The 22,013-nt window shown below is 45.6% G+C and overlaps 1 protein-coding gene and 2 pseudogenes across 2 annotated transcripts; all 3 read right to left on the reverse strand.

Moving 5' to 3' along the window:
* Positions 1-8,321, reverse strand: part of LOC129665274 (uncharacterized) — a 31,556-nt pseudogene extending 23,235 nt beyond the window's left edge.
* A 1,164-nt stretch (positions 8,322-9,485) lies between these two features.
* LOC129665275 (nucleoside diphosphate kinase B-like) lies at positions 9,486-9,892 on the reverse strand (annotated as a pseudogene).
* A 3,201-nt stretch (positions 9,893-13,093) lies between these two features.
* Pwwp4 (PWWP domain containing 4) lies at positions 13,094-19,050 on the reverse strand. 2 transcript variants are annotated; one of them, XM_055591809.1, is made up of 4 exons: positions 18,993-19,050; positions 17,965-18,152; positions 17,295-17,395; positions 13,094-15,558 (listed from the first exon to the last, which is right to left on the reverse strand). In XM_055591809.1, exon 4 carries the CDS (start codon positions 15,372-15,374, stop codon positions 13,305-13,307), a length of 2,070 nt encoding a protein of 689 aa, XP_055447784.1. In that variant the 5' UTR covers positions 15,375-15,558; positions 17,295-17,395; positions 17,965-18,152; positions 18,993-19,050; the 3' UTR covers positions 13,094-13,304. The 2 variants fall into 2 exon arrangements, with proteins under 2 accessions (XP_055447784.1, XP_055447783.1); XM_055591808.1 differs by having other exon boundaries at positions 17,229-17,395.
* Between the last annotated feature and the right edge of the window lie 2,963 nt (positions 19,051-22,013).

A 22,013-nucleotide genomic window follows, 5' to 3' on the forward strand; every position in this document is an offset into this window, starting at 1 on the left:
TCCAAGGTCCCCCCTGAGCTATGTAATGAATTCCAGGTCAGCCTGAGCTTAAAAGAGAGAGAGAGACAGAGGCAGAGAGAGACAGAGAGAGAAACACACACACACACACACACACACACACACACACACACAGAGAGAGAGAACTTGGGACACTCAGTCCTGAGTGGGATGTCTCCTTCAATTTCCTCCCCTCACAGATCACAGAAACCTACAAAAGAGGAGTCAGAAGGATTGTAAGAGCAAGAGAGGTTGAAGAACAATAAGGAAACAAGGCCCTCTAAACACAGCAGGGCCAGCATACATGTAAACTCATAGAAAGTGTGGCAGCATGCACAGAGCCTGCATGGCTCTGCATAAGGTGGTGTCCCAGCACTAACATACATGAACACAAACCTCTATCCTTAACCCCAAACCTACATCCAATTGATAGCTGCTCACAAATGAAAAACCAGTTCTTTAAAATGGATTCTACAAGCCATCCTTAAGGGCAGGCCACATATCCAGCAGTAAATGGACAACAGAAAATAAACTCAATGACATCTTTGGAGGTTCTTTATCTCATAGTTTTGATGGGCATTTTTTTTTTTTTTTTTTACAAAAATCTTACAGGTTCTTTTTGTATATATTTTGGCTTCCAGTTTTGTGTTTTTAGGACATTCTTTTGTGTACAAACCTGTGTCTCTGCATCTACATAAGTATCTTGTGCTTTTTGTCTCTTTTTCTTCCGTTTGTTTGTTTTATCCTAGTCTATTTTGCTTGGTTTATCCTATTTTATTTTACTGTTTTTCTTTATGATGCCTGCTTATTTTTTAATGAGGGACAGAAAAGGTGTGGATTATGATGGAAGAGAATGTGGGAGGAACTTCAGAGGAGTTGGTGGGGGGAGAGGACACCTCAATCAGAATATATTCTCAAAAAAATCTATTTTCAACAGGAGAAAGGATAAAAGAAGATATGTCTAGTCCCCAATACCTCAGATGCAACCTCACTGAAGATAAGATCTTACTAGAGGTGCTCAAATTCAAGTAATGAAAGTTCTCTGTACTCCAATATGACCAGTGCTTTTATATAAAGGGGACATTTGGGGACAGAAATGCATATGTAGGGAAGATGATATGAACAGATATAAGAGACAGCTAGCTACAAGCTAAGGAAGAGGTCCAGGACATGTTGTTCCCTCACAGTCTCTGAAAGAGTTAGCTTGCCACATCCAAATCTGTCTCCAGAATGCCAGAAAAAAAAAAGCTCTCTGTTGAAGCCTGTGAGCCTGTGGTACTTTGTTATGACAACCTCTGGACATACACAGAGGGAGGGTCTACTGAGAAACATATACATGAGCTGAAAGGTGTTGAAGCTACAGGTTATAACTGTAGCTCTAGCATGTGTTGAATGTGTGGAGAGTGTAAGATATGCACCAAGAAAATCTGATTTTCTTCATTAAATTTTGTAAATGATGGAATAAAGTTTGCAAGGCAGCATATAATAGCAATACCAATAAGACTCAATCTAGTGAAAATGAAAACATTCCCATTCATATACAACTGTTTTTTTATTCTAATTAATCACCCACAGTAACAAGCACATTCTCAGAATTTGTTCAAATGATATTAACGTGGAAAGTACAGTTCCAGGAGCTATGGAGAGACAAATATGGTTAATTTGCTTCATATGGATAAGTAGAAGGCCAACAATCACTCCTTTCAATAGATCCTGTATTAGTTTTTGGTTGCTGCTTGTATTAGTCAGAGCTCTCTGGAAGAACAGATATAGAACAAATAAACATTGCAAAGGGAATTTATTAGATTGGCTTACTTGATACATGCTGGGCCGTCCAATGGTGGCCATCTACACACTGAAGAGGCTGAGAACCTGGTAGCAACAAGGCTAGAATCCTCAGTAGTACCAGTCTGACACTTAAGGCCTGAAGGATTCCTGGAGAACTGCTGATATTTAGTCAACTTTGAAAGACTAAAAAAAAAAAAAAAAAAAAAAAAAAAAGCTGAGTTCCCATGTCAGCAATGAGTGGTCAAGGTGGTGGTGGCAACAGCAGAGTAAATCCACTAGCTAAGCATAAAAGACAGGCAGGCAAAAAAAAAACAGCATCACTTTTTGTCCAGAACCCTTTATTTCTGGAGCACCCCTGGAAGGTGCTACCAAATCTACAGGTCTTTTCCCATAGTAAAATACCCCCACAGACCCAAAGTTGACTTCTTAATTGATTTCAGACTAAATCAAATTGACAACCAAAATTATCCATCATTCTGCTGTAACATAAGAACACAGATTCAGTGTCTAGTCTTAAAATTATGGAGGTCTTAGACCTCTGTTGATGCTATTGGGCTACAAGTGAAGGTGGAAGAAGAGCTGTATTCTTTCTCGAGGCTGAGAACCTGTTCCTTGACTCTTCTAGCTTGTAGATTGCTTTCATTTCCCTTGCCTTATAGCTGCATCATTCCAATCTCTTCTTTTGTGCTTACGGTTTTGTTTATTTTTTTCTGATGTGGAGCTTCCTGCCTTCTCCTTCACTATTTGAAGGCTCTTGTGATGATATTTGTGACTCTTCTACTATGTAAGGTAATACATTGCCAAAATGCCTCCTGCAATGGAAAACAGAATGGTAAGCCTTTAGGTGGGAGAAGTATGATTTGTTTTAGGTAAAGGTGATGGTTTTCAGAAAGAAACAAAACAAAAACTAGCATTTTACCTTTATGTCAGTAATGTTTCTCAAAAAGTGTGATCTTGTATCAAACTTGATTCTTTTGTTTCTTTTTCCCCTTGATTTTCATTAGCATATTGTAATGTGACTTTCTTGGACCACCAGCTCCCAATAATGACACAGAGACCTTTTATATTTCTTATGAAAGCTTGGCCTTATCTTAGGCTTTTCCCCAACTATCTTTTGTCTTAAATTAACCCTTTTATACTAATCTACATTTGGCCATGTGGCCCATGACCTCTTGGTCTTAGTCCTGGTGTTGTTCCTCTGTGTCTGGCTGGTGAGTTTTCCCGGCCTGATTCTTTCCCAGAGTTCCTATCTCTGCCCAGAAGATCCAGCCATGTTCTTCTGCCTTTGCTATAGGCGGTTCAGCTCTTTATTAAAGCAATCAGAAGGTGAGGACAGTGTATGTTTAATCAGCATTTGAATAATACAAAGACAGCCTTTACACAGTGCACAAGAGATTATCCCAACAGCATATTTATTGTGCAAAGCAGTAGGCTTGATTACAATATTTTCACATGTGTATTTCATATTTTTCGATCACATCTCCCACTCCTATTTTCGGATCATGTTCCTAACTCCCCAGACTTAACTCTCCATCTTTGAAAAATAATCTCCAAAGCTTACACATCTTGACAAGGAAGCAAAGCCCCAATGGAGACAATGAGAAAGTGTCCAGCTTTCTGATCTCCCTGCTGAAGACAAGGAACACTGAGAAAGTCAGACGGAAATCATCCGTTATGAAACTGCCATGGCAGAAGAAATGATGATGAAGTGATGCTTCCCTAATCTTGGGGAAATAGTTTCAAGATTTCTGTTGCTTTGCAGGTATAAACAAATGATACTCTTTTTCTATTCTAACTTATTCCCTTTTCTTCTTAAAAAGCAAAACAGAAAGCCCAATTTTGAAACATTTTACATAATATCAATTATTCCAAGTGATTGGTAGTGTCCTGTGATGAAGCCTGGGTTACCCAATGACATTTCTTGCTGATTTTAGTTCTGGTTACCTCTCCTTATGTCCATGACACTCCCATTTTTGAGACATATTTGCCATGCTAAGACTAGCCTTAGAACTCTCAATTCTCCTGCCTCTGCCTCCCAAGTATAGAGATTGCAGCTACATGCAACAAGGCTGGCTCAGTCATTATTTTTAATGCTTAGATGTTTACTTTCTGGGTGATTTCAAGAGGTAATTGTTGTAGTTTAAAAGTGAAATGTCCTCATATGTGGAATACTTAGTCTCCATGTAGTGACCCTATTTTGAGAACTGTTGTAATCTGGTTACTTCCTTGATAGTGTTAGAGGCTGTGGCCTAAAATTGTGATGAGATCCTGATGATGGAACCCTCACGAATGGATTAGTGACCTTGTAGAAGGGACTCTGGATGGCAAGCCTTTATGTCATAAGGCCATAGGTATATGGTGTCATCTATGAGAAAGCAGACTTGCTGCACTTTTGAAATCTACTGACATAATGATTTTGACCTTCTCAAGCCTCCAAACTGTGAGATATATTTCTGTTGTTTCCAGGCCACACTGTTCGTGGTATTTTGTTCTAGTAATCCAAAGTGTGGGAATTGGATACAAGTTAAAATTTTCCCATTTAATTTGTTAATTTTCAAAACAAAATGTTGCTATTCTATCATCTAGTAACTTCCCGAAGTCAACTTTTGTTATGTTGAACTTGTAGACTTACACATGTGTTTGTATATGTAATTAATTGCACTGCAATTCTTATTTAGCTGAGATGGCTCATGTATGAGGAGCTCATTCAGGTTATTACCCAAGACTTCTGAACTAGCCATTGTTGGGAGCTAAAGAGATGGCTCAGCAGTTAAGAGGTTTTATTGTTTTTGCAAACACCTTTAGTTCCCAGCAGCCACATTGTGTCTTATTGTAACTCTAGTACTAGGGGATCCAATTCCCTTTCCTGACCTTGACAGGCACCAGGCATACATGAGATGCACATACATACATGCAGGTAAAACACTCATATCATATGCATAAAACAGATAAATCTAAAGAAAAAAGAACCTAGACATATTTGGGCTTTTGCTTACCTGTTGTTTCTTTTTATTTGTTCCTTGTTTGTTTCTACTTGCTTTCTCTTGTGTTTTCTCCTCCTCCTAATCTGAAACCATTTTCCAGATTAGAGAACACTTTGCTGGATTTTCTTTCAAAAACTTTTTTAAGTAAGGAATATAATTTCTAGAACAATCTGGGTCCTCCAGAGGTTCCTGGGTGCTGTGTTCCTCACTTCTTTTAGGCTTCTATAGTGTTTAGTTCTAGGAATCACAAGCACACTTGAGAGATTAAGCTATCTTATAGCCTCCAGAGAGCCCCTGGTGTGGCCTTACCAGGACACAGAGGAAAAGGATCCAGGCAGTCCTGATGAGACTTAACAAGGTATGGGCAGATAGCAAAGGAGAAGAACGCTCCTTTTCAGTGGCCTAGGGGAAGGGGATGGGGGAAGAGGGAGGGAGGCTGAGACTGGGAGGAGTTGAGGGAGGGGGCTTCAATCAGGATACATAATGAATAAATTGTGAAAAAAGATTAAATTTTAAATTTAAAAAAGAGAAAAAAAATCAGGTCTGCAGAGTAATTCATGTACTTAGCAAATGTGGGAATTAGAATATAACTTACATAAAACTTACAGCAATGAGAACAAAGGTAATTTTCCACCACAGTAATGAAAGGATGCTGTAAACAGTGTTTGCTCGGTTGGCCTTTTCTTGTTCTTTATTCATTCTAGGATGTGTTGTATAGAGCTACTACTCTGCGGCATGTACGGTAAACTTTCTCATTAGCCTGAAACTTGTTGAGTCAAGGAAACATTTACTTTTCCAATCTCCTTCCAGTAATTTTGTTCTCTTGAAGTTTATTCTTGTACAGATTCCTAAGAAAGGTAACACCATTCTGCAAGTTCTTGCATGCCCATGAGGCTTTGCTGCATTCACACTTTGAAGGTGAACTTGGCTGGATTTTAAATCCTTTTCTATGATCATCCCTACCCTGACTGCTTTTTTTTTTTTTAATTCCATTTTGTCCAAGAGCATTGCTTTTGAACACCTTAAGGAGAATTTAGTTTTCTTTCAATTATACACTTAACCTCTTTGGCTACATAGCCAGACTTGTTTTTCTCTAAAGTTCAGCATGTTATACCTGATTCTCAAGACCCCAATAAGATCACCAGGAGTTTAGTCTGTTGCAAAACACTTGAGGGTCTTTATTCACAACTTGAGCTGGGTCTGTCACAGACACCAAGGCATTGGTATCCAGCTGAGAGACCCAGCTCAGGATTGAGGGTGATTAATAAGACTCAGTCCCTCCCAGTGCACCCAAAGCAGGGGGATTTCAGCCTGGCAAGTAACAGGGAGGCTACATTTCAAAACTATTTGCTGTGGGAAGGCGCCCAAAACCAAAGGTTCTGGCTTTCTTTGTTTTCTCTCATTGGGGGAGAGATGAATGGCTGGCCTTGGGCTTCAGTTGGAACACCCTGTCCCGGGCTGGCCTTGGGTATCAGTTGGAATGTCCTGCCCTGGACTGATAGACTATTGCTAAGGAAGAGGTCTAGTTAGTTCAGTTAGTGCTAAGAGCAAGGCCACCCTAGCCTGTTTCCTGGCAACGGTACCTTTAATGAGCAGAAAGGAATGCTTCAAGGTCAGTTCTTCCCTGCATTTGGCACAGGCCAGCTTGGCAGGTTATGTCTTAAACTCTCTAGCTCAGTACCCCCAAAACTTAATTTTTAATTCTATGGTCTCTCAATCACTACAACACAATTGGGTTTTGCTTGTTCTGGGCTAGTTCTCTCAGGTACATTTCTATTTGTGATTTTGAACACCACAGGAAGGTTTCACTGAATTAGACATTTTCACGTTTGTTCTTTTCACTTGCTTTATTTTTTATCTTTGGAGATGTATATTATATGCAGCATAGAAATTTTTTGTCTGCCTTTTATATTTGTCATCTCTCTTGAATCCTCTTCCTCTCTTTGCCATTTTGTTTTAAATGTGCAACCTGGTTTCTTTATCTGTTTCACTGAAGACAACAACATGTGTACAAATGTTTGCCTATATGCATGCCCAGTGCCTACGGTGTCTGGAAGAGGATGTTGGATTCCTCAGAATTGAAGTTACAGATGGCTGTGAGCTCCCCTGTGGGTGCTGGGAAGCAAACCACTCAAAGAGTGACCAATGCTCTTAACCACCAAGCCATCTCTCCAAACCTCTGTTTCTTTTGAGGCATTATATGTTGTGTTTAACCACTGTCTTAGTTTGGCTTTTACTTCAGTGAAGAGATACCATGACCAAGGCAACTCTTGTAAAGGAAAACATTTAATTGGGGCTGGCTTACATTTTCAGAGGTTTAGTCCATTGTCAACATGGTAGGAACATGGCAACACACAGGCAGACATGGTGCTGGAGAAGGAGCTATGAGTTATACATCTTGGTCTACAGGCAACGAGGAAGAGACTGTGTGCCACACTGAGTGTAGCTTGAGCACATATGAGAACTCAAAGCTCACCTACACAGTGATGCACTTCCTCCAGCCACACCTACTCCAATTTATATTCATACCTACTTCCAATTTATATTCAGGACTGCAGAGTAAGTTTATGTACTTAACAAACATGTGGGAATTAGAATATAACTTACATAAGACTTACAACAATAAGTTGTAAAAAGGCCACACCTCCTAATAATGTCACGCCCTATGGGCCAAGCATTCAAACCGCATGAGTCTCCGGGGAAATTCCTACTCAAACCACCACAGTCATGTATGGTTCTTTTTTAAATGTAATCTTTTTTTTTTTTAAGTCCCATCAGTTTAATAACAATAAAAAAAAATGGAAAACTGAGGGCAATGGAAGTGACCCCTAGGCAGGGGCATAGGGATATCTGCTCATGGCACCAGGCCTGGCTGCTGTTGCTACGAGGTTGGGGGCCAGCGATTGTGCTGTGGGAGCCACAGCCATCTGACTCAGGACCTTTACTTCTAGGTGTGTTCAGCTTCTGCATGCCCCGGATCTTGTCCAGCAGGCCAGAAATGAAGGCCTCAGTGGGTTTTTAACAGTCAATTAACAGCTCCTTGACTCTAGCAGCCCAGGTGTCATCACTTTCCATGTCCAAGAGGTCATCCACATCTATCTTGCGCTCAGGATCTCTTCTTCCTGGCAGTCGTAGAGACGTGTGAGCTGGCTGTTCTAAGATCCACTCCTCCACGTTGAGGCGCTTCCGTAGCTCCTTGATGGTGTCCTTCCCTTGTGGTCTCACCAGGCCATCGTCATCTGTGCCCCCTGGGCCTTTGCCTGCGGCCCCAGGGGAACTCTGGAAGTAGATTCGGGGCCCTGTGTTGCCACTGCCCGGCCCGGGGACAGGAGCACCCAACGCCGAGCCCCCCCCCCCCCCGGGGCTGCTGTCCGCCATGGCGGCAGCCGGGGCTACAGGCGTGCTCGGGACCCTCCCTGCGCCGCCGCCTCCAGGCCGCCCAATGGCTGGCTCCTGGCCGCTGTCTCCGGTTAGGTTGTGGGCTCTGCTCCGCGCTGCTCCGCGGCGAGGGCGGCGGCGGGGGTGTGGGGGAGGTGGGGGCAGCTGCAGCATGTGGAGCTCCCGGGCTTGGCCTGGCAGTGCCCTGGCCCTCCCCACCGATCTGCCCGCCCTTTGTTCCCCTGCAGCCGCTTTAAATTTAATCTTATTTACTGAAAATTAAAACAAACAAACAAACAAACAAACAAAACAAACAACTCTTAAATTTCACCAATGTTTACTTTCTAAATCAATCACCCCATTTCTGTGATTTTATAATTCTGATGTGCGGTGTTCCTTCATATCTTGCATTATCTTCCCTTGGTACTTGATAATTGAACCTACAGCCTTACACATGCAAGGCTACCACTGAGCTACTCTCTAGCCCTTTCTTACCCATATTGTATGTTGAGCAAATCTTCCCCTTTCTTACCCGTCTACCTCGTTTGCCTAGACAATTATACTTCTACTTTCTTTAGAAATTGTTTCTCTCAGCTTGGTGTGGTGGCACACGCCTATAATCCCAGCACTCAGGGAGGCAGAGGCAGGCAGATCCCTGTGTGTTTCAGGCCAGCCTGGTCTACAAAGTGAGTTCAGGATAGCCAAGGCTACACGGAGAAATTTCTGTCTTGAAAAAGAAACAAACAAGAAAGAAATTGTTTCTCTCTCTCTCTCTCTCTCTCTCTCTCTCTCTGTGTGTGTGTGTGTGTGTGTGTATGTGTATCTACTCTTTCCTTTTTATTCTTCTCCCAAGGAACATAGACTAATCAGACTAATCAGGTTGTAGGATCTTAGTCTTTTGAAAGCCAAGAATGACATACATGATTGGTTTTATATCTTTTCTCTTTTCTGTCTACTTTCAGCCAATACTGACTCATTGCTCCTTTCTTGGTTCCTACCACCCCCTATTCTAGATATTTTATCTTAATCTTTTCCCAGCCCACTAATAACAAAGTCTTAACATCTGTTTTCATGGTGGTTGTTTTACCTTTTGACTCAATACAAAATAACTAATCCTGTACAGCTACTGTCAATACCCCTTCACATCCTAAGATGACTGATAATTAAGGGGTGTTTGGTTTTTTGTTTTTTTTTTTTCAAACTCTTCCAAAGGCTTTATTGGTGAATATGTTTTAGAAAAGATGATCCATTTGTTCAGTGGAGTAAAGAGCTCTGTCCAGTGATCCATCAATAATGCTGGAAAGGACCTGGTTTTTCTACCAGTATTCATATTCCCAGTCATGAACACAAAGTCAGTTCTTCAGGCTTAAACCATACACTCATATATTTCTTAGCACTTTTAACTGACGTGCTGCCAACCTGAATTTAGAAACCCCCTTGAATGGTGCCTGGCTTAGAAACAACAGGATTGGTCTCTCTCAGCATCAGTCCACCCAGCTTTACCACATTTAGCTCCTCCCATGGCCAACATGGGCCCTAAATTCATGTACTTTACCAGCCTGGGGAGGAAAAGATGGTCTTTTGGGTTAATGTAGTACTGCTTTAGGTGCTCACCAGAAGCCCAAAGGAACATGGCCATAACAAGGAATCCCTTCTGCTTGAAGCCCTTGATGATCTTGTCCACCAGCCAGCACTGTATGCTTTCTGGCTTGATGACAATGGAAGGTGTGGTTGAAGTTGGCCATGGTCCAAAAGCTAGTGGATCAGCCTGTGGTGGCTTTGAGGAGAGACTGGAGCCATCAGTGGGCCAGTGAGGTCAGTAGAAGATGGGCACAGGGCAGGGGTGATTATTACTATACTTTTAATTTTTGAGAAATGCTTTCACTGTTGCCTAGGCAAGCTTTGGGTGTATGATCCTCCTGACTGAGACTCCAGAGTATCTGTGATTACATGTCTGTTATAAGCACACACAATTTGGATTATTCTCTTAATGACTTTATCCTAGTTTAAAACAAGGGAGTCTAGAAAAGTGTTATTCTGCTCTTTCCCCTGTTAGTACTTTGCATAAGATTTGCCTTTGATCATCATTTGTTAGTTCATTTTCACATGAAGTGGAATTTGTTTTCTTGCTCTTGGGGAAGAACTGCATAGCACAGGCTGATTGTTTCCATTCACATATGTGGAGCTCCCTCTTCTGTTGACTTTGAGAACTCTGCCATGCTGATAATTTCCTTTGTGTTCTCCAGTGCTTTTCTCTCTCTCCTTGAGTGGTGGGGTGAGAGGGTGGGGAGTGTGGAGGGGTGGCGATGGGGGGGTGAATGGGTGGGTGGGTGGGGTGTTTTTGTTCTTTGACACTATTCTCAACTCTCTGCATCTTTATTTTATCCAGTGCATTCAGTGAAATCACCAGCATTCCTTCTGAAAGAAAATTTTGAGAATACATTGAATTAAATTCTTCCCAGCCCTTTTAGACCTACTGTGTGTTGACAAACCCCTAAGTTATTTGGAGTGTGGGATGTTCTTATCTGCTGTTTCTCTGTGTCCGAGTCTTTGAGGTCTCCCAGGACATCTTCTATTTATTATGATTCCTGGGTTCTTTCCCTTACCTGCTCTCAGGCTTGCCACTGAAGATTAGCACATAGAAATCAGATTTTCTAATCTAATTTCATTAGAAAACAGATTTGTGGTGTCTAAAAACTGATTTTTCATGCTTCCAAATTTGTTTTGTTTTAGTTCCTGCATCAGTTCTGCTGCCCCTGAGAAAGGATGAACATGATCTTCCCTTTCAAAATCAGGCACTGATTCTTTGTGGTGGGACCTTACTTTGGGGACCAACACTTGACTAGAAACTGCTGGTTGTCAGGATATCCACTGTACTTCCTGGTTTATCATCTGTGGTATTTGTTTTATTAAGTCAGAGTACCATTCTTGTCTCCAGTTAGGTGAATGGTGCCAGGGTGCCCTACTCAGGTCACATCGTCATCTTCTTTAGCCTACAGCCACCAACCTGTTCTAATTTACAGTAAGCTGGACTTCACATCCAAAGGAAACTCAGGCTCCATTAAAAAAAAAATCCAAGTCCCATTATGTTGTTTCCTCTTTGTGTCACATGTCTGCTCTCTGCCAAGTAGGAAGCCTCTGGAGAAAGCTGATGAGGCTGGGAGCCCTTAGTTCATTTCCTTTACCTTCCTCAAGCTTGCAGGGTTATTTTTTCTATACTGTTGTGGATTATTTACATATAAAATCTTTTTTTTTTCTTTTTGCCTTACATTGACCCTTTGAATTTATTCCAAATACGTGAAATGTGTATGCAACACTTCCTGATTCATAGATAAAGAAGTAAAGCTACAAAGAGGCAACCAGCAAGTTAAAGTAGCTAATTACATGCATCTCCAGTATAGTCCTTCCAACTTGTATCTGTTAGCATTTATAAAGAATAAGAAGAGTTGGCATGATTTGCCATGGGAGTAACATTTAATCCTGGTAGGGCCACTGAGCTACCAGGTATCAGCTACCAGCTGGTGTACTATGACTATACTTCTCTCCTAGCAAAGCTTATTGATTGAGTGATGCCAAGATAGAAAGGCTAGTCACTTCATAGCAGATGTAATACAACTTCCTTGATGGCTAGTCCCACTACTGAGAATACAAGCACCTGCACCATGCTTGGTCTTCTGCACAGGTAAGAGCTCACTGCATAGAAAGGAAGGGCAGTAATTAGCATCAAGGCCTAATGTTCACCATTCTCCAGTAAAATAGGAAGGGAACAGATGTCATGAATCCAGAGGCACGGGCAGGAGGACACATGGATATTTATAGGGATTCAGCAGAGAACAAGGGGATTAGTGGACTCAGGTGCTTATAAGGTTGTACTTCAGGGTCCACAGAGGCACTGATTCAGTGGCCTATCTCCAAAACACATCAAGGACTGTGATCCAAGAGGGAGAAACAGGACCATTTGGGAGGTAGGGCAGGCCTGCTTCTCATTAGTACACCCCAGGTGTCAGTAACTCCAAAGAATGAGAGGGCCCCCGGCCAACACCAGAAGTCTGTGATCTCAGAAATGTGAAAAAAGCTGAGATAGTAGTGTCTGCTACTGCAGACACTCAGCCCACGGAATTGGCACATCTTTCTCATTAAGAGGATGTAGTCTCTAGGGGAGTGGAGGATGGCTGAGAATGTAAAGTGCTTCCTGCATGGGGTGAAAACCTGAGTTCATTACGTAGTATTCATTTAAAAGAAAGGCAAACTGACAGGTATGTTTAATCTGTGTGCTGGGGTAACAGAGACAGGAGGATTGAAAGAGCCACCTGGCTACCCCTTCTAGCACAATCAGTGAGCAACACCTTCAGTCTGAAATCCAGTCTCAAAAAGTAGAGAGGAGAATAACTGAAGAAGACACCAGATTTTGACCTATGACATCTGCACACTTGTGCACACATTCAGAGACAGAGAGAGGAGGAAAAGAGGGAGGAAAGGAAGAAGGGAGGGAGAGGGAAAGGGAGGAAGGGAGGGGAGAGAGGGAAGGAGAGGAAAAGATTGTAAAATACAATACACTATGTTCTTTCAAAACAGACTATCTCCAGGGTCACATTCATTTCCTTTCTCTAGCTTCAAAGAACTGCCTCAAAACACACATCTGTTCCTCTCCTTTAATGTGAGCAAAGGGGGAGGTAATGGAGAAAACAGGGGAAGCCAAGCAGACCCCATTCGTAGCACCCTAGAGAGAAGAGGACAGGAAGTATGGGGGAGTCAGAGGCAGGGTGTCCTCAGGAACCTGGCGTGCTGTCTGGATGCATGGGGTCCCTGCAGAGAGTGCGAGGCTGTGCCTAGCTAGCCAGTGCTCCACATAGGGCTGGCAAGGTTCCAGAGAGGTACACCCACGGGACTTGTGTGCACTGGGGCACGGGACAAAGAGGGCTAGGCCTAGCCTGAAGCTGACAGGATCTGTCTGTCTGTAGAATCCATCTAGACATCTGCACTGTCAAACAGGAAAGTAAACATTTATTTCAAGGTAGGGAAAGAAACTTTCAGTGAGGAGCTGTCCCCGCACCCATAGCACACCCCACAGTCTCCCCGATGTTCCTCTTTGGAGGTGCTTCCTGTTTTCTGTCTTGGGAGTTGCAGGAGGTGATGGCTGAAAAAAGGAGCTCCCTTCTAAGGAATGGGTGCAGAAGGGGCCCTGGAAGCCCTGGCTGCTGACCTCTTTCGGGCAGCCTTTAAGATGGTCTTGTTGAATAGCTCTTTCTCACGGTAGTGCACTGGTGGGCCACGGAGGTACTTCTCTTCTGCTTCCTTGTAGCTGAGCTCATCCAGGGCAGCGATAGAGCAGATGATTGCTTCTGGAAGAAGAACCTCCATGGTAAACCGCACGTTGTCTCCTCTTGTCAGCGAGAGCAGGGCCTCGTCTGCTTCCTTGGATATTTCTTGCAAATGCCTGGCCACAAGATGCAATTGATCCTCATCCTCCAGGTAGGTCTCAATGCAGAAGACTTCCCTCCTTGATTTCCAAAGATCGTCCAGCCACTTGGACTGTTTTCTGCCCTTCATGATGTCCCGCAGGTGCTGGTCGGCTCCCTTTCTCTTCACAATGAAGTCCACGAGCTTCTGGTTGGCTCTGTCCCAAGCGGCCCTCATACGGTCGGGTAAGAGTTTCTTGTGGGGCCTCTTTCCACCCAGGGCCGTCTCCTCCTCCCAGTCTTCCAGATCGGCATAGCTCACCTTGGGGAAATCAATATGTAGTTCCCCCTCCTGGATGCCTCTCCTTAGTGGGTAACTGGCTTGGGCAGTGTAGTAGTCCATGAAGGAGCCCAGGAAGGAGCCACAGGCCAAGCCCTCTCTGTAGTGGTCGATCACGGAGAAGCACCAGCTGATGCCCTGTCTGTACTCTCTGCTGGCTCTTTTCATGAGCGATATTTTCTCTCCACAGTCCAGATGTTTCAGCTTGTGGAGAGGGACACGGACACCCCTGTGCTCAAACTGCATGTTGCCTTCAATCAACAGGACCCTCGCCGCCTTGTCTTTTTGGCTGACACTCTTCACCACTGCTGGCCAGAAAGGAAGGTCCTGAAATTTGAACCAGACCAGCATTCCTTCTTCAATAGTATTTGGCGGCTGGGCAGAAACCACCTTGGTGGCTTGGCCTCCTTCCTGAATCCCGGTCCCCCTCCCCTTGAACTTGGTGTTAGTCGCCTTTGAGTGCACCTGAGGTTGCATTTCTGGGAACCTGCACTGTGGACATGGCACATGGATATTCCTTTTCTTGCTAGCAATGCGGAGGGATCTTCGCAGCCTCGGGATTGGAGGCATGCAAGCTGTTGTTGCCCTGTTTGCAGCTGGCCTCAGGGTTCCTGGGCCGGGGTCTTCCTTGTTCTCTGGGAGGGTGGTCTTCCCTTGGACTCCAGTAGCCCAGATCTCTAGGCCAGCACACCCTGTTTGTTGCTTGAGGGCTTTGGACGAGGTTGAGAGGCACCTTGGTGGCCTAGAGGCAGCCTGCTGCTCATTCTTAGCCTGGACACCCTCCCGGGAGGTTGGGGCACTCAAAGGCCTGAGCTTAGATGTGCTCAGCTTTCTCATTCCTAAATTATAACCAGCATTTCCTGCAGTTGCTGAGTATCTTGACCCCTCTTTGATGCCTCTTAGCACATTCCCTTGCATCTCAAAATGTGGGGGCCCAACAGCAGTGTGTGCCTGGGCTTTCCCCCCTTGCACGGCGGGCACTTTCTGTGAGCCCATCCGCAACACAGGACCCTGGCAGTGGTCCTGCTTTCCAGGACTCCTCTGGGAGAGCTTTTGGTCTTTCTGGTTGTTCCCTTGGAGCTGCAGGCACTGGCGTAGGCTGGAGCTGGCCTGCTCTTTCGGAACCTTTGGAGAAGTCGTGCTGGTTCTCCGGCCACCTGCCCTTCCTCCTTGTAACAAAGAGGCTCCCTCGCCCAGAATATCTAGTGCCACCTTGAGTGCTCTCCTGTATGCCCTGGTCTGCCCTGGAAAGCTACTGCCCTGTGACTCCTTCCCTGCTGAGGAGGCGATGGTCACAATTTCAGACTTGGTTAGGGGCCTTACCTCGGTGCTCCTCACTCTTATCTTCTCACCCATAAGCAGGATTTGTACCTCCAGGAAAGGGGCCCCTCTCCTCTTACTATGGGCCGAGGTCCCGGGTCTGGACAACACCCTTGCAGGCCATAGCTGACCCTTCCAGCCACAGAGCACATACTCTGCGGAGCCCATGGTGACAGGACTCTGGAGCTGTGCTGATCACAACAGGGTGACCTGACCGCCTTGGTTGTGGTGGGCACTGTGACTGCCTGCTGGTCGTCTCTGGCCAGGCTTTCCTGCCCTGTGGTGCTGGACTCCCTCCAGAATCTGATAGAGAAGCTCCAACTGATTTCCCTTAGGGTTATGTGGGCGTATCCTGTAAGATGGGAGAAGGAAGCAGAGCTGCATTAGGAAGGAAATAAATAGGCTTTAGCAGGCATGGAAGCCTTAAATCGGTGATGTGAGGCAAGAGAAATGAAGGAAGCTCACAAAGTCTGTTCTACAGATGTGGGAGAAGATATGCAAAGGTTCCAGAGCAGACATGACACACTTGTAACAATGTTGTTCTCCACCCAGAGGCTGGGGTGTGGAACTTCCTCCCAGAGAGGTGGGTATCTTTACAAGGGCTGTGCATTTTCTTGCCCACCCAGTAAGTACCTTGGGGATCCCTGGGAAGCCTCATTTTTCTCTTCCCTAGGGAGGTAATCCCAGGAAGTCTGTGGACAACCTAGTACATGAGCCTTCCACACTTGTGTGATTCCAGGTTGAGCAGCGAGGAGGTGGAAAACTCTTCATGGTGATTCACATAACATGGCAATCAAGGATGGCTGCTCATAGCTTCTGGCCACTCCCCCAGCCCCCCACCAATCTTTTAGCTCAGATCTGTTTGTTCCCAAATCCATTTTGGACCTCGCTATGGGATCAAGTGTCCACAGGACACACGTGGCGAGAGCCCCAAAAAGAAGACACTTCTTCACTGTGGAGATATGCTTACTAATTGGCAGACTCAGTGATGTCAGATGGTGAGCAACAGGGTGATAAGTCTGACAGGGTGACAAATGTCTCTGTTAGAACTGTGCACCATCCTGCTGCAATGTCAAGGCTGTAGTAGACCCTGCACACCCACATCTGCCTGTGATGGGCACTGATCCTCCAACAGATCCGAGACCACTTACCTCTCCTGGCTACAACTACTGTGCCCTGATTTTAATCCATAAAGTCTTAGACAGTTGGGAAATTAAAGCAGCTATTTGATGACAAGGGTGGTCACTTGCCCATCCCTATGTCTAGTAGTATCCAATATCATCGGTAGCATAGCTCTCCCATTCATGTTCCTCCATATTGTGCCTCTCAACATAGTCCCTTCCCCTTAGGCTTCTCAGTGCAATCTCATACCTTTCTTCTCCTCTCTCTGTCTCTTTCTCTGTCCCTGTCTGTGTGTGTGTGTGTTTAGGGTGGTGGCTACTCTGTTCCTGACTGCTTCTGCCTTGAGCCAGCCAGTTTCCTATCAGCTGTGTGCATGTCACCCATGCCCGAGGGGAACCACATCTGTCTGATCCCCAAAAAAGTTTCGCTGTGCTTGCCAAGAGGACTATAATGCAGAGGAAGATCCATGAAGGGCTCACATGCCATCATTGCTCACTGTTCACACCAGGATGCAATTTTGATTCCTGTCATTACCCTGGCACCACAAGGCACAGTGAGACAGTGCACTGTGGACTCTTCTTGGGAACTCCCATTAACCTGCGTACCCTCTGTGAGTATGGGCACACAGAGCATAGGGACCTCAGACCTTATCCTAGGAATTCCTAACCTTACAGAACTGTGGGGGGCAAGTGAGATTCTCCTCAATCCCTCAGTCTTTCCCTTCCCACCCTCTGTATCCATAAATAGCTAGTGATATATCTAGTCCCCCTATTCACTATGCAAATGTGCAGAATCTCTCCTCTTGCATTCCCATCCAAGCCTTACTGACTTCAAATCTGATTTCACAATGCATAAACTGGCTATCTACATAAAGGAGGCTAGCTGTGTGTCAGGCCACACCTGCTGGATGATGCAATACTAAATGTGTATGGTGGAGGTATGGAGCTCAATTTAGGGATCACCAACAGGAACCCTTCCTCGGATGAGGCTGTGTCATCTCACAGGGCTGGCTGGCTTCCTCTTATTCGGCCCCCTTGGAGTCCTGGGCCTTGTGACACGGGTGTCTCCTGAGGGACACAGAGGAAAACAAAAGCCCCTCAGTTACATTAGGCTGCTATCTGCTGGACCTTCCTCAAACAAGCCCTCTAGCAAGGCTAAATGAGCACCATCAGGCCCAACCACGACCCCATCATCCAGCCACCACGCCTCAGAGGGCACCCTTAAAAATCACAGATGGGAGAGTTACACTTATAGAATGCACCCATGCAGGCCTGCACATGCCTCAGGCAAGACATTCTCAGACCCACATACTTCAGTCAGAAAACATTCCTGGGAATACTATGTGTGCACTCAAGCCCACAAGCCAGGGTATCCACACAGCATCTGTAACTCAGTCATAAAGAGATGTGTGTGCACTCATATCAGGCCACACTCACTCCCACCCCCACACAACTTCAGTGTGTATTCTGTCTGTGTATGTCTGTTGCTCCAGGGCATATAAAAGTCTTTGCCTTTCCTACAGCCTGCTTAAATGTTATCTGTATTGCTACCTGCCTCCTTGTTTCAGGCAAGGCATTGCCTGCCTCAAGACCACTATTTTCAACCAATGGTTTGCTGACATTTCTGTGATAGTTACCTTTCTGGTAAAAACAGCAATATCTTCTCCAGAGGCACAAGGAGAAGTGTGAGAGATGTAATCCTGAAATCTGTCTCAGCACGTGCTTCAGCCCTGGGACCAAAGGCCTTCTATTAAGAACTTGCACACAGTCTCTGTGTGTGAAGTCTAGTCACATTTTTTCCAGATGGGACCAATGGCTTCCCTGCCTGTGAAAAGACAGACACATGGGTGGGGGATCAGTCTGGTGAGAGGGTGCAAGAAGAGCACAGTGTATATTGCTCACACCCAGGAGCAGAGACACACAGAGGGATCCAGATGTGCTGGTGGGTTACAGGGGAAATGCAGCTGCACACCCTGTAATGCCCAGCTGGTGCCTAACCCAATGCTGAGCACTGTAAAGTCTCAGACACAGACACAACCTCGTGCCTGTTGAGGGGACAAAGTCTGCCCGTTCCTCGGGTGTTCATACTGTCCCGATTTATTTTGTTAACCTCAGTCTGCCTAAGCGTGGCCAGTATAGAGGCAGCTGTCTTTCAGAGGCTTTTTTTACTTCCTCTGTTAGGTATCCAGGCCTACAGAGTATCACCACTTGGCATCAACAATCCTCCAAGGAAACTGCTGCTCAGAACCTGCCTCCCACTCCTAAATCCCAACCCCAGCCCCAGAGGTGCTTCCCCCCATTTACCTCCTCCTTAAATGCCTTCTGGCTTATCTCTAAGACAACAAAAGCCACAAATATCTAGGGGTAAGGAGCTGCCGCACAAATGCAGTTATTCTGTCAAGAGCACAAGTGACCATCATCGCCAAACAGAAAGGAGGCATCCATTTACATGTGTTGGCGAACTATGCTTTCAGGGCCTGAAATGATAAAGCTGGCACCAAAGGGTTGCTACCTGAGAACAAAGAGACAGGGCTGGGTCCTTGGGGCTTCACTTCAAACAGTGGTAGTGAGAACCTCTCCTGTCCTATGAATGAGCACACAGGCTCCCAGGGCACACTCACAGGGTCAGCTCATACACTCACACAGGTTGGCTGCAGGCACCTACCTATGCGCTTTGCGTGTCTCTCTAGTGATCTCACCTCTTCAGTCTGTGAGTATCCTTCGCAAATGCATCAGTAACCAGGAAAGAATGGCTTGTCTCCGTTGTCATGGAAACCACAGTGTCATCAAAGACCTTCTTTCCCAGTAGCCAGTTCTCTGTGGAAATCAGGAAGTACTAATTCATCCAGGAGGCTGACTGTTCATTTACATCTTTGTCACCTAGTTCCCCCATTGCCCCTGCAGCTGCAAGCATGAAAAAAAAGTAAGCATGCACACACTACAGAAGATGACGCTGCCATTCCAGGGTGCAGGGCTTTTGATCACAGAGGGACAAGGCAAGGCAAGAGATGACAGGTTCCAATCTCCTTCTAATATAATAAGATCAGGGGCCATGTCTGAGAAGGACATCTTTTCACCTACCAGAATTCAGAAGGCAGGCATGTTGCTTCTCCAGGTGCAAATAAATATTCTAGGACCTTGCCAGGACCTTGGACCTGCACAAGATAGAAAGTAGCTCAAGAATTCAGGTGGCAGCTGCATCAAAAAAAAAAAAATCCCTCTTGAATCTCAAGCAGGAAGTGAACAGATCAAACTTCAAATGGTAGAAGCCTCAAAGCCCGCCCCCAGTGACATATTTCCTCCATCAGTGCCACACCTCCCAAACAAACCCCAAATCAGTGCCATCTACTAGGAAGCAAATATGCAAAAGCCCCAGGCTGTGGAGTATGTTTCATTCAAACCAACACACTCATACACACAACACACATACACATACACATCACACACATTCACAAATTCACACACAGACATACACACAGTTGCGTACTCACACACACAACAAATGCACACACACACACACACACACACACACACACACACACACACACACACACCACGTGCGCCGCCTTCCCCGCAACCTCTTCAACTGGCACACAGGAAACTGTTCCATTAAGCTGTCCCAAGGCATGACTACTAGTCTATGCACCCATCCCTGTATCCAGTGAGATGTTTTCTCAGCAGATTAGATGACACCAGCTTGGAGAGTTCACCCCTTCAGGGTCTTTATATTCTGCCTGTGGCACATACAAGGATCCTTACAGGAAGTGCCTTTTGTCTGACTAACTTGACTGAAAATGCTTCCAACATTCGTGGAGTGGCAGTGCATTTCCTTCTTAGGGCTGGGTAGTATTCTGTTGCTTGAGTGTACTATGCTTGGCCTATCTCTTCATCATGAGGGCCTAATTCAGGATCTTTCCACTGTGCCTGGGGCAGCTGTGAGCTTTTGCATATTGCTATTTGCTCAAATGCCTCTATTCAGGGGTGTGGCCCATAGATATAGGGGTCCAGTGACTGTGTGATGGGCTGATGTAGCATTTCCCATTCTGATGAACACAAACGTCCTCCCCGCAGTAGATAGGGCATTGAAAATTCCCACAGCAACAGGACCTTGGGAATCTTCCTGTGGTGAACAGTTCTTAATTTCCTTCCTAAGTAGTAGAGTAGGGGCTGGATTTAACTGCTGTCATTGTATGCTTCTTGCATTTCCTCAGGCCAGATATCATGGACCACGTGTTGTGAGCACCCATGCTCCATGCGTGCACGGATGACTGGTGGTGAAACATGGTGCACATAGATCCACAGCCCTTGGGGGAGGACAGTAGGACCAGGAAGTGTCAGAGCCCAAGCTGAATGATACTGTGATAGACAGGAGTCTCACTTACCCTTCAGATTGGACAAGCTCCTGAAGGCAATCAGAAAGGGGGCCTGAGTACTACAGTTCTAAAAAGGCTGGCATGACACAGTACTGTGGGCAGGGGACTAGGGGACTCCTGTCTCTGACCCTTGTGTACTTTTGCAGTCGTCACTGGACACCTGGATCCCCCAGAGAAACTGCCACGAGTGATGCTTAGACAGGAGGGCCTTAGTGGGGCCCAGTGTACTTGCACAACCACAGACACCAGTCAAGCACTCACATCTAGCTCCAAGTTACACTCCTGGATTGCTGGGTGGGGGTCACTTAGGGGCACCTTCAGCTAGTCTCTTGCATGGCCAGCACCTTTAGCTTCTGCAAGCAAGGACTAATCCTGGAAAAGTAAGGTTTCTGTGATAATCCTGAAACATTTCTGTATAGGTGATTAGGAATTAGGGCCCATGACGTGACATCATGGCTCTCCTTCCACCCTGGAGAGGACAAACCCAAGAAGGGCTGCCTGGGAAAGCTTTGTGAAAGTTCCAGGGACTCTAAGGAGTGGGGAGGAGAGTGTGCATGCTCCTGCAGAGCTCAGGGAGCTTTCACAAGGCTCTCTCAGTACCCTTTGGGTACTTCCGAGGTTCTGCATAAATCCATATTTCCACATGTGAGGGTATTAAAAATAGGGAGCAGAGGTGTTTGGGGCACTTTTGGCCCTTCCTAGTTGAGTTCCCAGTTTATGCATGCACAACTGAAAGCTCCAAGACAAGCATACAGGCTTTAGAGGGGTTGGGGCCTGGTGGGGTGTGTGTGTGTGAGAGAACAATGGAACAGCATTGCTCTCCAGGCTCACACACAACAGACATGTAGAATACTTTCCTGAAGTGAGGAATACCTGACACCACCCTGGAGGCGAAAGAGGGTCTCAGGGATTGTGTTGAGCTATGTATGTCCCTGTAGGTGAATGACTAGGTATTGGGACCCAGGATAGTCCCTGAGGTGGAGGTGTGGAGCCTGAATTCCACAGTGGAGTGGAGGAGGCCAGCAAGGGCAGTGTGGGAAAGCTTTGATACAATGCAGGGTGTGAGCAGAGCGGGCAGGACAGCATGTGTGCTCGCAGGACTAGGGATCAACTACAGGGCCCTTGCTGAAGACCTTGGGCACAGAACACATTCATCCAGGTCCACACTTCCACAGTTGGACTTACTTAATACGGGTATGTAGGTGTTTCAGGTCCTTCCAGGCCTGAAGAGCACAATTTCCCATTTACACATGCTTGATTGCAGGTGGGCCTAACCAAGAAAAAGTAGCGGATAGGCGCTCGTATCATGTGTC

The sequence above is a fragment of the Psammomys obesus genome, unplaced genomic scaffold (assembly GCF_907164565.1).
Source record: "Psammomys obesus unplaced genomic scaffold, mPsaObe1.curated_primary_1811, whole genome shotgun sequence".
In the NCBI taxonomy this organism is placed as follows: domain Eukaryota; kingdom Metazoa; phylum Chordata; class Mammalia; order Rodentia; family Muridae; genus Psammomys; species Psammomys obesus.